The 16,704-nt window shown below is 43.1% G+C and overlaps 1 protein-coding gene across 4 annotated transcripts in view; it reads right to left on the reverse strand.

Annotated features, from left to right (window-relative positions):
* Window positions 1-16,704, reverse strand: part of dclk2a (doublecortin-like kinase 2a) — a 145,851-nt gene that overhangs the window by 10,261 nt on the left and 118,886 nt on the right. For 2 of the 4 annotated variants that reach the window (XM_048614735.1, XM_048614912.1), the window contains exon 13: window positions 16,476-16,589. The exons of 1 other annotated variant lie outside the window; for it this stretch is intronic. In XM_048614735.1, the coding sequence (XP_048470692.1) occupies window positions 16,476-16,589 (114 nt within the window). Of the gene's footprint in view, window positions 1-4,055; window positions 4,116-16,475; window positions 16,590-16,704 lie in introns of all 4 variants that reach the window. One more of the 4 variants, XM_048614852.1, reaches the window with a different exon arrangement.

The following is a 16,704-nucleotide window of genomic DNA, read 5'->3' on the forward strand; positions in this document are numbered from 1 at the left end:
TGCTGCTTGGCCTGCTGTGTTCATCCAGCCCTGCACCTTGTTGTCTCATCCTTACCAATCTGCCAGCTGCAGTTTCATCTGTCCATGACACTATCGGTAAGAGTGACCATTGCACAGTCCTTGTGGAGATGAAGTCCTGCCGTCACAATGAGAATAACTTCCATCGTGTTATGTGGCGCTATCACTGTGCTAAATGGGACAGACTTCGCACAGATCTAGCAACTCAAGACTGGGCATCCATGAGGGACTGTGGGCCATCAACAGCAGCTGAATTGTACTCCAGCACAATCTGTAACCTCATGGCCCAGCATATCCCTCACTCAACCATTACCTTCAAGCCAGGGGATCAACCCTGGTTCAATGGAGAGTGCAGGAGGACATGCGAGGAGCAGCACAGGCATATCTGAAGATGAGGTTCAACCTGGTGAGGTCACCAAACAGGACTACTTGTACACCAAACAGTGAAAGCAGCAAGTGATAGACAGAGCTAAGTGATTCCACAACCAACGGATCAGATCTAAGTTCTGCAGTCCTGCCATACCGTGAATGGTGGTGGACAATTAAACAACTCACTGGAGGAGGAGGCTCCACAAATATCCCTGTCCTCAATGATGGAAGAGCCCAGCACATCAGCATTCGCAGCAATCTTCAGCCAGAGTGCCGAGTGGATGATCCAACTCGGCCTCCTCCAGTAGTCCCCAGCATTACAGATACTCGTTTTCAGCCAATTCGATTCCCTCCAAGTTATATCAAGAAACAGTTGGAGACACTGGATACTGCAAAGGCTACAGGCCCTAACAACATTCCAGCTATAGTATTGAAGAATTGTGCTCCAGAACCTGCCGCTCCCCTAGCTAAGCTGTTCCAGTGCAATTACAACACTGGTATTTATCCGAAAATGTGGAAAATTGCCCAAGTATGTCCTGTACATAAAAAGCAGGACAAATCCAATCCAGCCAATTACCGTCCCATCAGTCTCCTCTCGATCATCAGTAAAGTGATGGAAGGTGTCATCAACAGTGCTATCAAGCAGCACCTGTTCAGTGACGCCCAGTTTGGGTTCCGCCAGGGCCACTCAGCTCCTGACCTCATTACAGCCTTGGTTCAAACATGGACAAAAGAGCTGAATTCCAGAGGTGAGGTGAGAGTGACAGCCCTTGATATCAAGGCTGCAATCGACCGAATGTGGCATCACGGAGCCCTGGCAAAATTGGAATTAATGGGTATCGGGGAAAACTCTCTGATGGTTGGAGTCATACTGACACATAGGAAGTTGTCGTGGTTGCTGCAGGTCAATCATTTCAGCTCCAGGACATCTCTGCAGGAGTTTCCCAAGGTAGTATCCTAGGCCCAACCACCTTCAGCTGCTTCATCAATGACCTTCCTTCTATCATAAGGTCAGAAGTGGGGATGTTCGCCGATGATTGCACAATGTTCAGCACCATTCGTGATTCCTCAGATACTGAAGCAGTCCATGTTCAAATGCAACATGATCTGGACAATATCCAGGCTTGGGCTGACAAGTGGCAAGTGACATTTGCGCCACACAAATGCCAGGCTATGACCATCACGAATAAGAGGCAATCTAACCACCGTTCCTTGATATTCAATGGTGTTACCATCACTGAATCCCCCACTATCAACATCCTGGGTGTTATTATCGACCAGAAACTCAACTGGACTCACCACATAAATACAGTGGCTACAAGAGCAGGCCGGAAGCTAGGAATACTGTGGCGAGTAACTCACCTCCTGAATCTTAAAAGCCTGTCTACCATCTACAAGGCACAAGTCAGGAGTGTGATGGAATACTCTCCACTTGCCTGGATGAGTGCAGCCTCCACAACACTCAAGAAGCTTGATACAATCCAGGACAAAGCAGCCCGCTTGATTGGCACTACATCCACAAGCATCCACTTCCTCCACTGCTGACACTCAGTAGCGGCAGTGTGTACTATCTACAACATGCACTGTAGAAATTCACTAAAGATCCTCAGACAGCACTTTCTTAACCCACGACCACTTCCATCTAGAAGGACAAAGGCATCAGAAATATGGCAGCACCACCACCTCTAAGTTTCCCTCCAAGCCACTCACCATCCTGACCTGGAAATACATCACTGTTCCTTCACTGTCGCTGGGGCAAAATCTTGGAATTCCCTCCCTAATAGCATTGTGGGTCAACCCACAGCAGGAGGACTGCAGCAGTTCAAGAAGGCAGTTCACCACCACCTTCTCAAGGGCAACTAGTGATGGGCAAGAAATACTGGCCAGCAAGCAAAGGCCACATCCCACAAATGAATAGAAAAAAAAGCCTCCGATCTCCGGGTAAAGCATCCTCTAAGGCGGCCTTTGAGATACCCAACAATGCAGAATCGCCAAGAACAAACTGATAGCCAAGTTCCATAACCACAAAGAAGGCCTCAACTGTGATCTTGGGTTCATGTTGCACTCTTCACTTCACCTGATGAAGGAGCAGTGCTCCGAAAGCTTGTGATTTCAAAAATACCTGTTAGAATATAACCTGGTGTCATGTGACGTCTGACCTTGTCTACCCAGTCCAACACCGGCACCTCCACATCAAAAATAATTAACTTTACTTGCTTATTTTCTGTATCCTCCCCCTATAATAATTCCGTTATCCTTCACAAGACTACAGGTATCAAAACAGAGGGTGGGAACTTCAATGCAGGTGGAAAGCTGATTGAAACCAGAAAGGTACGGTGAGGGGCATTGGGTGATATGGTGGGACATTATATGCTAAACTATTGGGACATGTGATTAAATCCAAATCATCAGAAGAGACTGGAAGTCTGATCACTGATGGCTATAGTTTAAATGCTATTACAAGCACAATATGTGATGATAGTAAAGAGATCTAAGGATGTCTAGTCAAGAGCTTTAAAGTAAAAATTCTACTCAACAGTGAATTTGTATAAACGACTGGTCTGGATCTAGTGTAGAACTGTCTACTTCTCCTCATTACAGTGGGGTAAATAAGAATAGGAGAGCATGCAACATATAGCAAATAGCTTAAACTGAGGGAAGGTATTGGTGTAGTGGTAATGCCCAGGCTCATGCTCTAGGTCATCGGTTCAAATGCCACCATAGCAATTTAACTTCAACTAAAATTCAGGAATCAAAATTAGTTTGTATAATAGCCACTATCAATTGTAAAAACCCATCTGGTTCACTCATATCCTTTAGGGGAGGAAAACTGCAATCCTTACCTAGTCTGGCCCAAATATGATTCTAGATCCACACCAAATAAGCAAAATCTTAAATATACACCTCAGCTATGCAAAAAAAGGCTCTGGTAACTGGGAATGCTTGTACCAAGTAGTCTTATTGAAGTGTTTAAACATCTAATGGGTATGGATAGGCTAAAATTAAATAATATTTTTGACATAATTACAAACTGCAATATTGTATGCTCAAACTCAGTTGAGTTAGATGCAATTAGTTGACCACAAAGGAAGGTGAATATATGGAATAAACTGCTCAGAAGCAGTGGCCAGAGGGAACTGCAAATTGGTCAAGAGAAAACATGAGGAACTCGAGAGATACAATGAATCAACTACATTTTCGATTTAGAGTCCAGTCAAAGGAAACACCAATGGTGTTGGCCGTTTGTTTGTTTCTCAACATATTGAGGGCTCTTTCATTTCTGTCTTCAATGTTTCCATATATCTCTCTGAAGAGAGATACATTTTTCAATCACCAATCAACTGTCTGCAGAACTCTCATGAAACTTGACTGATAACGGGTTCAAATGTCAGATCTGAACTTGGAGTCATTTGGTTCGATCCAATGTTCTATAATTGGAGCTATCAAACTATACATGCTGCTTTTTTTAATGCTGGGATGAGATCTGGCCTAAAATGAATCAGTACAATGGTACTGCAGTGGGTTTCAAAAAAAAGTGAATAAACAATATATTTTTTTCTATCATTTGTCTATATCTTCAACATTTTGATTCCATGCTGATATAGCACCTGACAGAAGAAAACAGTATTAACCCCTTCTAGTGCCATTAATTCCCATCTCAGACCTACCTTATAATCTTCTAGTGTCCATAAAGGATATTAATCATTGCACTGCACTTCTTGCTGCATCTAGATAATCAAAAAAAAGGGCTGACGCCTGTCTTTTTAAAAACAGTGATACATGGCAATCTTGTAAAATAGCAATTTCAACACTACTATTTAAAATATATGATGTGCCGTTCTATCAATAAATCAGAATCAGAAGCATTGATTTTTGGTCTCTCACTTATTGAGCAGATGCAGACGCTCCCACTAACTCGGGAAATATTATTCACTGTTCCCAGAATCTGCAGTATCTTTCCTGATGTCCCTCTCATAGAATCATAAATCATAGAATCCCCAGAGGGTGGAAACAGGCCACTCAGCCCAACAAGTCCACACAGACCTTCTGAAGACCATCCAACCCAGACTCATCCCCTAATCCTATATTTCCCATAACTAACGCACTTAACCTACAGATCCCGGAATATTATGGACAATTTAGCATGGCCGATCCACCTAACTTGCACATCTTTAGACTGTGGGAGGAAGCCGGAGCACCCGGCAGAAACCCAAGCAGACATGGGGAGAACATCTCTAATTCTGGGAAAGGTCAATGGAAGAACAGCTGCTGTGTGGTAGCTCAGTGAGTTTCTGATGTTCTGACATATGGAAATGGTGACAAAGGTGACTGAGAGAAATCCTGTTAAAGTTCTACCTCAACATGTTTGAATACAGTATTTGATGGAAATATTGGAAGGAACAGTTTTTGCCCCCCCTCATTTATTTTTTTGATGCATTGCTTAGTTATTCAAATGAAAGCCGAATGCTGTGGGCTGGATGAGACTGTAATTATCCTCCGTTCCTCTGACACAGTGTTTCTCAGATTTTTCTGAGCTTCACTCACACCTGGGCTCGGCTATCCTCTTCCTAACTCCCTTTGCATTCAAAATCCTGACATAAATCCGTTTCCAACCATCTCTGACTTTTTCTGAACCTGGGGCCACCTCTTCTGATGAAGGGTCTAGGCCCGAAACGTCAGCCTTCCTGCTCCTATGATGCTGCTTGGCTTGCTGTGTTCACCAGCTCTACACCTTGTTATCTCACCTCTTAACCTCCTGTTCTGTAAGTGGTCTATGATTGCTTTCAGCGTGCGAGGGGGAAACTACACAAATATTATTTGTTGTTAAATGGAGCATGTTCACACTGTGGACATCCACAGCTCTATTTTATCCTGCTGCATGTGCGGACTTATTTTGGGGGTCGGGGGGGCAGGGGGATAAACTTCAAGACAGCTTCCTGATGCTGTCCGTCTGTTGTGAACGTGTTCAGGGACAGTCTGAAATCAGAGCCAGCGATTATTCTGCAAAGATGGACGGCTAATTATGATAGCGAAGGACTTAATCAGGAGTGGACTTGCTGCTTTGAGAGAGCCCCTCATAGTTATTGGAAGCTCCCACAATTGGGGCAGCACAGTAGCTAGCACTATTACCTCATAGCACCAGCGACCTGTGTTCGATTCTACCCTCGGGCAGCTGTGTGAAGTTTGCACGTTCTCCCTGTGTTTGCGTGGGTCCCCTGGTTTTCTCCCATAGTCCAAAGATGTTCAGGTTAGGTGAATTGGCCATGGGAAATGCAGGATTACATCAATAAGTAGGTGGCGGTGGTGTGGTGGGTCTGGGTCGGATGCTTTTCAAAGGGTCAGTGTGGACTCAATGGGCTAAATGGCCTGCTTCCACACTGTAGAGATTCTATGACTCCCCATGGTGGGTTGAGGGGTCAGTGGGGAGAGGAAGTTGGGCATTAAAACCAGAAGCTCCATCCCTAAGGAGGAGGTTTTGAGTATGAAAGGTTGCACATACAGTGTGAATTATTCCACCAGAAGTGTTTCCACTGCTCTCTACAGGGTCCACTAACTCCGGTATTCATCATTTGTAAATTTCACAAATGCCTCTGAGGGCATCTATACAGAGACACCATCGCAGATCCAACCCTGTCTCTGCCAGTGGGTTTGCTGAAGCTCCAGAACTGCTGGCAATCTGATTGGACCAGGAGCATCGAGTCCCTCTGTCATGTGAAGGCAGCCATTTTTGCTGCAGGCCTGCGTGGAATCAGGACCCCACCTGGCCCTGATCCTGGGCTCCTCAAGCTTGTGCAATTCCAGCCTACACTCTCAGTATCAAGTGGTTCCAGGTTCGTTAGGTAAATGAAAATCTTCCTTCACCCTCCGCCAACTGTGATGCCTCAAATCCAACCTAAAAAGAAAATTGTTCATTGCAGCACCATCAAATTCTAATTTCCCAACATCAGCTATACCTGTTGAACAATGGTGCTGACTGTGTTCAAACTATGTATGTTTTATATTATGGATCCACACACACTTATTACCAGGCCATTCAAATCCAGCATAAAGGAAAGTTCACTTCTACAAAGGTCAAGATGTGATTTGGCAAAAAATGATCTAGAAATAACTACTTAAAGATAAATCACTGTTAAATATAGTGGGAGACAGTCAAGGAACAGAGAGTGAAGGTTCAGAACAACAATTAAAAAAGGAGAGGTTTCCCAAACCTAGTGCTCCCTGCATGTCAGAGAAGATAGAGAACATGAAAAGGCAAAAACAAAAAGCTTGTGCCCGATATGGGAAACTTAATCCGACAGACAGCCTCATAGAATAATGCAAGTACAGGGTGAAATTAATAAACAAAGACAGGGCTTGAAAAATTATTGGCAAGTGAAATTAAGAAAACCCAAATATGTTTTATCAACACATAAAGAACAAGAGGAAAAGAAAGAAAAGGGCTAAAGACCAAATGGGGAAATATTAAATTAGTATTGTGGAAAGCAGGTAAGGCCAGATGAAATATATACCAGAATTCTGACAGAAATAAGGAAGACACTAATGGAGTCTCTGACTGTTGTCTTCTGATCCTCTCTGGTTATAAGCCTGGTGCCAGAGGCCTAACTGAAAGGCCAGTGGATTGTCCTAAATTGTCCATTATTTAAAGAGTGCTGGGACGACCTCTAAATTGTCAATACAATTGGGCCCAGGTTTATATTGCGTGGAAGGACTGGACAGGTTGAACACTTATCTACTGTAGTTTAGGAGAGTGAGAAGTGATCTTTCTGAGAAAGATAAATTTTGAGGCGAATGGATGGAGTGAATGAGAAGATGATGGTTCCCTTTGGGGCGACTATAACTCAGGGACACAGTTTAAAATAAGAGGTCTTCCATTAAAGACAGATGAAGAAAATTGTTTTTATCTTGGAGGATCATTTTTCTGTGGAATTCTTTTGCCCTGGCAATAGGAGAGGCAGGACTGTCCAATTTTTAAAAATGTTTTCTTTAACAGGGGAATGAAAGGTGCCGCACAAGAGGATACTGCATAAGATAAAGATGCATGGCATTAAGGGTAAAGTATTAGCATGGATAGAGGATTGGTTGACTAACAGGAAGCAAAGAGTGGGGATAAATGAGTGCAATTCTAGCTGGCAGTCAGTGACTAGTGGTGTGCCTCAGGGATCGGTGTTGGGACCGCAATTATTTACAATTTATATAGATGATTTGGAGTTGGGAACCATGTGTAGGGTGTCAAAGTTTGCAGATGACACTAAGATGAGTGGCAAAGCAAAGTGTGCAGAGGACTGTGAAACTTTGCAGAGGAACATAGATACATTGAGTGAGTGGGCAAAGGTCTGGCAGATGGAATACAATGTAAATAAATGTGAAGTCATACATTTTGGGAGGAGTAATAGTAAAAAGGATTATTACTTGAATGGTAAAAAGTTGCAGCATGCTGCTATGCAGAGGGACCTGGGTGTCCTTGTGCATGAATCACAGAAGGTAGGTCTGCAGGTACAACAAGTAATTAGGAAGGCAAATGGAATTTTGTCCTTCATTGCTAAAGGGATTGAAATAAAAAGCAGAGAGGTTATGTTGCAGCTGTACAAGGTGCTGGTGAGGCCACACCTGGAGTACTGTGTGCAGTTTCGGACTCCTTACTTGAGAAAGGATGTACTGGCACTGGAGGGGGTGCAAAGGAGGTTCACTAGGTTGATTCCGGAGTTGAGGGGGTTGGCTTATGAGGAGAGACTGAGTAGATTGGGATTATATTAGTTGGAATTCAAAAGATTGAGGGGGGATCTTACAGAAACATATAAAATTATGAAGGGAATAGATAAGATAGAAGTAGAGAGGATGTTTCCACTGGCAGATGAAGCTAGGACAAGGGGGCATAGCCTCAAGATTAGAGGGAGCAGATTTAGGACTGAATTGAGAAGGAATTTCTTCACCCAGAGGGTTGTTAATCTATGGAATTCCTTGCCCAGTGAAGTAGTTGACGCTACTTCAGTAAATGTTTTCAAAGAAAAGGTAGATTTTTTTTGAACAATAAAAGAATTAAGGGTTACGGTAAGAACGCGGGTAAGTGGATCTGAGTCCACGAAAAGATCAGCCGTGATCTTATTGAATGGCGGAGCAGGCTCGAAGGGCCGGACGGCCTACTCCTGCTCCTAGTTCTTATGTTCTTATTGGAGGCGGGGGGAGAAGAAAGGAGGTAAGTTGAGTCACAATGATCATCCATAATTTTGTGAAATAGCTCAACAGGCTCAAGGGACCAAATGGCCTATTACTGCTCCAAAGTCATATGATGTATGCTTGTAGGTCAGGGCGGGGGGGGGGAGAAACAGCATGATATCAGTAGCAACATTCCATCTAGGCTACTGCTCCAAATGTCGATTGGCGTTCCAACGCCGTTCCCAGCACTGACTTCTGGTTTTGGAAGTCGCTGCACTGCATATACCTTGGAGGTCTGCAGAGAAGAAAACAGTGTTAGAGGGAACATCGGACAGCAGTGGCCTGCAATATTGATGTAGAAGCAGGAAAGCACTCGTGCCCCTCTGGCTCCACATTACATAAGAACATAAGAACGAGGAGCAGGAGTAGACCATCTGGCCCCTCAAGCCTGTCCCGCCATTTAATAAGATCATGGCTGATCTTTTTGAGACTCAGCTCCACTTACCCGCCGACTCACCATAACCCTTAATTCCTTTACTGTTCAAAAATTTATCGAGCCTTGCCTTAAAAACATTCAGTGAGGTAGCTTCAACCGCTTCACTGGGCAGGAACTTCCACAGATTCACAACCCTTTGGGTGAAGAAGTTCCTCCTGACCTCAGTCCTACATCTGCTTCCCTTTATTTTGAGGCGATGCCCTCTAGTCCTAGTTTCACCTGCTAGCGGAAACAACCTCCCGGCCTCCACTTTATCCATTCCCTTCATAATCTTATATGTTTCTATAAGATCTCCCCTCATTCTTCTAAATTACAATGAGTATAATCCCAGTCTATTCAGTCTCTCCTCATAATCCAACCCTCTCAACTCTGGAATCAACCGAGTGAATCTCCTCTGCACCCCCACCAATGCTAGTATATCTCTTCTCAAGTAAGGAGACCAAAACTGCACACAGTACTCCAGGTGTGGCCTCACCAGGGCCCTATACAGCTGCAGCATAGCCTCCCTGTTTTTAAACTCCATCCCTCTAGCAATGGCAGACAAAATTCCATTTGCCTTTTTAATCACCTGCTGCACCTGCAATCCCACCTTCAGCGATTCATGCACAAGGACACACAAGTCCCTCTGCACAGCAGCGTGCTGCAATTTTTTACCATTTAAAACATAGTCTATTTTGCTGTTATTCCTGCCAAAATGGATGACCTCACACTTATCAACATTGTACTCCATCTGCCAGACCTTTGCCCACTCACTTAGACTATCTATATCCCTCTGTAGACTTTCAGTGTCTTCTGCACACTTTGCTCTACCACTCACCTTAGTGTCATCTGCAAATTTTGACACACCACACTTAGTCCCCAACTCCAAATCATCGATGTAAATTGTAAACAACTGTGGTCCCAACACTGATCCCTGAGGCACACCACTAGCCACTGACCGCCAACCAGAAAAACACCCATTTACCCATACTCTTTGCTTTCTACTGGTCAACCAATCCTCTATCCATGCCAATATATTACCTGTAATACTGTGCAACTTTATCTTGTGTAGCAGCCTTTGGTGTGGCACCTTGTCAAATGCCTTCTGGAAATCCAGATACACTACATCCACAGGTTCCCCATTGTCCACCATGCAAGTAATGTACTCAAAGAATTCCACCAAATTAGTTAAACATGACCTACCCTTCATGAACCCATGCTGGGTGTTCCCAATGGGACAATTTATATCCAGATGTCTTGCTATTTCTTCCTTAATGATAGATTCAAGCATTTTCCCCACTACCGAAGTTAAGCTAACTGGCCTATAGTTACCTGCTTTTTGTCTACTTCCTTTTTTAAACAGTGGCGTCACATTGGCTGTTTTCTAATCTGCGGGAACCACCCCAGAGTCCAGTGAATTTTGGTAAATAATTACTAGTACATTTGCTATTTACCCCATCACCTCTTTTAGTACCCTGGGATGCATTTCATCAGGGCCAGGAGACTTGTCTACCTTTAGCCCCATTAGCTTGCCCAGCACTGCCTCCTTAGTGATAATGATAGTTTCTAGGTCCTCACCTGCTATAACCTTCTTGCCATTAGTTTTCGGCATGTTATTTGTGTCTTCCACTGTGAAGACCGACACGAAATAACTGTTTAATGTCTCGGCTATTTCCTCGTTCCCAGTTATTAAATTGGCCTTCTCATCCTCTGAAGGACCAATGTTTACCTTTGCCACTCTTTTACGATTTACATATTTATAGAAACTTTTGCTGCCTGTTTTTATATTCTGAGCTAGTTTACTCTCATAATCTATCTTACTTTTCTTTATAAATTTTTTTGTGGCTTTCTGTTGGCCTTTAAAGATTTCCCAGTTTACTAGTTTCCCACTACTCGTTGCTTTTTTGTATGTGTTTTTTCTCAATCTGATACTTTCGTTTATTTCCTTAGACATCCATGGCTGGCTGTCTCTCTTCCTACAGTTCTTCCTTATCACTGGAATATACTTCTGCTGAGCACTGTGAAAAATCATTTTGAAAGTCCTCCACTGTTCCTCAATTGACCCACCATAAAGTTTTTGCCCCCATTCTACCTTAGCTAACTCCTTCCTCATTCCTTCATAGTCTCCTTTGTTTAAGCACAGGACATAGGTACTGGATTTAACCTTCTCACGCTCCATCTGTGTTTTAAATTCGACCATACTGTGATCGCTTCTTCCTGGAGGATCCCTAACTGTGAGATCATTAATTATTCCTGTCTCATTACACAGGACTAGATCTAGGATAGCTTGCTCCTTCGTAGGTTCCATTACATATTGTTCAAGGAAATTATCGCGGATACATTCTATGAACCCCCCCCAAGGCTGCCATGACCGACCTGGTTTGACCAATCGATATATAGATTAAAATCCCCCATGATAATTGCTGTACCATTTTTACATGCATTAGCTATTTCTATGTTTATTGCCCACCCCACCACGATGTCATTATTTGGTGGCCTATAGACCACACCTATCAGTGACTTCTTCTCCCTGCTATTCCTAATTTCCACCCAAATGGATTCAACGTTTTGTTCAGTAGAACCTATATCATCTCTCACTACCGCCCTGATATCATCCTTAAAAATCAGAGCAACACCACCTCCCTTACCTTCCTGTCTGTCCTTCTGAACAGTTTGATACCCCTGGATATTTAACTCCCAGTCATGACCATCCTGTAACCATGTCTCTGTAATGGCCACTAAATCATACCCATTTGCCATGATTTGCACCGTCAACTCATCCACCTTGTTTCGAATGCTCCGAGCATTCAGATGAAGTGCCCTTATGCCAGTTTTTTGCACCTTCTTTTTGGGTCCTATTCCCTCCATTACTAACAGCTCTTGAGTTCTCCTTCCCTTTAACTTTTTTTCCTGATTTTCCATGGAGTTGAAGCTTCCTCGTCACCTGCTAACCTGCTGCTTTGCCTTACATTAATTGTTATTCTCCCTCTACGCTCACTTCTCCCTTCCCCCCTAATTACTAGTTTAAAGTCCTATTAACCACCCTGTTAACCCTTTTCGCCAGAACACTGGACCTGGCCCTGTTCAGGTGGAGTCCATCCCAGCGGTATAGATCCCTCCTGTCCCAGAATTGATGCCAGTGCCCCATGAAAAGGAAACCCTCTTTCCCACACCACTCTTTTAGCCACGTGTTTACTTCCCTGATCCTCGCCTCCCTATGCCAATTTGCACGTGGCTCGGGGAGCAATCCAGAGATTATGACCCTTGAAGACCTGTTTTTTTTAAAATTTTGTTCCTAGCTTTTCATAATCCCGAAACAGGTCTCTTTTCCTAGTCCTGCCTATGTTGTTGGTACCTACATGGACCACAATAACTGGATCCTCCCCCTCCCTCTCTAGTATCCTCTCAAGCCAGTCAGAGATGTCTCGCACCCGGGCAGGCAACACACCATGCGGGATTCTCCATCCTGCTCGCAAAGAATACTGTCTATCCCCCTGATGATGGAATCCCCTACAACTACAATCTGTCTTTTTGCTCCCCCCTCTTGAATGGCCTCCTGGACCATGGTGCCATGGTCAGTTGACTCATCCTTCCTGCAGCCCTGTTCCTCATCCACGCAGGGAGCAAGTGCCTCATACCTGTGGGACAATGTAAAGGGCTGCGGCTCCTGTGTTCCTGTCTGCAGGGTCCCTCTACCTGCCTCACTTGCAGTCACACACTGCTGTCCCTGCCCGACGATCGAATTAACATTAGTTAATCTACCAGGTGTGACTGCCTCCTGGAACACAGCATCCAGGTATTTCTCCCCCTCCCAGATGTGCCGCAGTGTTTGGAGTTCGGATTCCAGCTCATCAATTTTGAGCCAGAGCTCCTCAAGCAGCCAACACTTGCTGCAGATGTGGTCGCTGCCGTTCTCAATGGGATCAGCTAGCTCCGACATCATACAGCTACAACACATCACCTGGCCTGCCATCTCATCTTAGTTAATTATTCAAAATTAGTTTTTTTTTAAGTTTCGCAATGTTCGCTGCATCAGTAATTTTACTCCGTTATATACTCAAACAGACTCCGGCTTTGCCTTCCGACCCGCTCCCAGAGGATTTGGCGTCTAGGTGACCACCCCGAAAGATAACAAAGAGATAAGGAAAAAAAAAGTTACCTATCAGTTTGGAACAACCTACATGATTTGCAAGAAGCAAAACCAGTCAGAGCTTGTGGAATGCAAGTTTTAACAAGGGTTAGGAAGTTTTTCCAAAATGGGCACAGGATACTTGCTCCAATCTTGGACTGAAGTCTATGCTCATTTCAGGCAGTTGGCAAATAAAGGCCCCGATGCAGTTAGTGGTGGTTGGACACCACACGTGAGCCATTGCTCATTTAAAGTTCAGTTGTATCCTTTTCCACAAGGAGAAACAAGTCACAGACAGCTACAGCTCAGAAAAAGGCCCTTTGGCCCATCAAGTGTGTGCCAGTCATAAACAAGCATCTAACTATCCTAATCCCATTTTCCACCACTTGGTTCATAGCCTCACATGCCTTGGTATCACAAGTGTACATCTAAATATTTCTTAAATGTTATGAGGGTTTCTGCCTCCACCATTGTTATGTTTTCTTCACATCCCTTCAACTTAAATCTATAGCCCCTGATCACTGATCTCTCCACCAAAGGGAAAGTCTCTTCCTGTCTACCCTATGTATGCCCCTCAATTTTATACATCTCAATTATATTCCTCCCTCAATCTTCTCTGCTCCAAGGAAAACAATCCCAGACTCTCCAGTCTCTCTTCATAACTGAAACTCTCCAGCACAGGCAACATCCTATGTTCATTTTGGAACAGAACGAAAAGAGCTTTGATCTAAACTGGCGGGGATTCGGCCAACCACAGAATCTGAACCTGAATTCACAAAGCAGCCTATTCTCAAATATTCTTAATTTTAATCAGTACAAAACCCATTGGCAAAAAGATTTTAAGAAGAGATTTTTGAAATATATACATATTAAATACTGAAGAGATTCAGTATGTCGATTGGCAATTCCAAAAAGAAAACATGGCTTAATTTTGCAGACATTAATCCTACTTTCATGACAGGATGTTTCTTTGTTAACTTTTTTTCTTCTGGTGAAGAGTTTTCTTTTTTCAGTATTTTTGCTTTCAATGTTAGTTTACTGTGAATGTTCTTTATTAAGGTAGCCTTCCCTGCACCTGCCTTGGCAGAGCTCTGTAGCCTACCCTATATTTTTGAACAGTTTACACTTTGTTTCTTCTGAATGTCAGACATTGGAATTCTGTCCATATGAAGACAGGGCCCAACGTACAACAACCGAAACATCTTATGTTTGTACAGTATCTTGTAAAGATGCTTCACAGGAACAACATAAAACAAAGTATGACACTGAGACACAGAAAAATATTAGGTCTGCTGATCAAAAGTTTTTTCCACAGAAGATAAGTTTGAAGGCAGATCTTAAAAGGAGGGAAGTGAGATAGAGAGGCGGACAGTATCATGACAAAATTTCAGACTCATGGCCTTGATAGCTGAGGCGTAGCCAACAATGGTGGAGGGATTAAAATCAGAGCACGTCAAAAGGCCAGAATTATATGTGTGCACTTAAATTTTTGTGGGGTTTGAGGACACATGTGTAATATAAATTTCAGGTGCAGATGAGGTTGACTGCCACATATACACATTTTGGCAGAGTCATTGGATAATATCAGGAGTAAGGACTCTGGCTGATATGTCTTCCTGAAATAGTTCATTCGTGTAGGGCTATTTGTTATTTCTCCACTGGCCCCAGGTAAATATGGCTGGCAGAAGGAAATTTTTTTGCCTCATTTCATTTCCTGATGCACAAATAATTGCAACATAATGACAAAGGGGATAATGCAGCTTTTATTAACAATGCAATTTGGTATGGGAGATGATGCCATCTCATTCCCAAAAGGAGAATGGGAGAAGCCACACCATAGTGTTGTCTCGTTGTAAACACTGCCAGTTCTAGCCTGCCACCAAATTGTAAGAAGGCAACTGCAGCTGGTGGGATATATTTTCTGACAGAAGCTGTCCCCACATGAACACCTCACTGCTTGTAATAACGGAGTAGTTTCCAGCAGTGACCTTATAGTGGGGAATCAACAGGGAGCCTATCCAAAAGTGTTGTGCAGAATAGATCTCAATTGAAGCCCACATTGCCAGTGGGTGAATCTTATCGCTGACAAAGCCAAAATGTATACTTATTAAAAACCCATTTAGAGATCACTATGTACCACTGTGCCATCCCTGGGGTAAAATAATCAGTCTATAGACAGGCTGAGTCTGGAATCAAACAGATTTAGATACTATTGATTCTAAAATGCAGTTGTTTCTTGTGCTGCCACTAAAACACAGAAAATGAAAATGGACATTTCTAGAGGATAGTCTCCTTTTAACTCCAACCTGATACATTAAACAATTTTATCTGGAATACAGTTTAGTCAACACATGTAGCCCACCTTCACTCATCTACGTCCATTAGAACTCTGAACATTTCTGTCTCTGTTCCTGAAATCTTTCAGAAATAATTTTAAAACAAACTGTCCAAGTAGCAGAACACATGGGATTGAAATGTCACTTTTTTACACCTTGTCCAACTTTACAATCCATTTACTTTAAGGCAAGCAGCTGAGGGGGCAAAGGAGGACAACAAGAGAGAGAGGGAGAAATGGAACGGAAGAAAGGAGAATGAGAAGGATGAAGAGGAAAAGGAGTGAATTACTTAGAATTTACATTGCGGAAACAAGCCATTTGACCTCTTCTAATCAACTGTTCTGCCTTGGTGGTTATGCCCCATATAAGCCTGTTCCTGACTTACCTCACCTAAACCCATTTGTAAATCCTTCTACAAGTCCCTTGGAAGAGGGAGCTATGAAGAGGGGAGATTGGAAACTAAGCACGCAGAAGGAAGAGAGAAGAGGTGAAAGAGCCAGAGGGAACATTGGAAAAAAGCATGAGAAAGATTAGAAAAAGATGGAATCAAATGAAATAGAGAAAACCAAAAGAGAAGGGAAGTCAAGGCAATTAGCAGACAAAAGTACAGAATTTTCATTCCACCAGTAAGTGTTATTTGCTTTCATTTCTTCATTTCTTCCTCTGGCTGAACATTTTCTCTTTCCGAGAGTAGTTTTTAGACTTTATCCTTTATGTCAAATCTCGACCATTGTTAATCTAGAGACAGGTTTTGCACCAAAGATACTTTATTAGTTCCCCTTATGGACTTAATGTGGGAAATCACAGGCATCAACTTGTATCTCAACAGTCTGAGGTGCAGCATGAATGAGTATCCTCCTACAGCCTTTGATCGAGGCACTGTTTAGGAGGATGGATGTAAAGAAGATATTAGTAACATGGTTGAACCATGTGAAATTTTAAGTTGAAGATTTTCTTCAATTGACGAGATTTATATTTGCATTGTCTGACTCACCATTATAACACTGACGCCAGCAGTACTGTTGCTCTGCTTTGCTACTGGGTTAAAGTGCTTTCTCAATTTTCCAGTTACTGCTACCTGCATGTCTCGCTCTTGTGCTGTATCATCCTGCAGGAAGGAAGCAGGAAACAGATAAAATCTCCCAGAACTTCTATTAATACAACTAGTGGACAGCGCAGCAGTATTCTTTTTGTTTGAGCAAAACATTGCACTCATATTCTGC

Source organism: Rhincodon typus, chromosome 1 (assembly GCF_021869965.1).
Source record: "Rhincodon typus isolate 14 chromosome 1, sRhiTyp1.1, whole genome shotgun sequence".
Lineage (NCBI taxonomy): Eukaryota > Metazoa > Chordata > Chondrichthyes > Orectolobiformes > Rhincodontidae > Rhincodon > Rhincodon typus.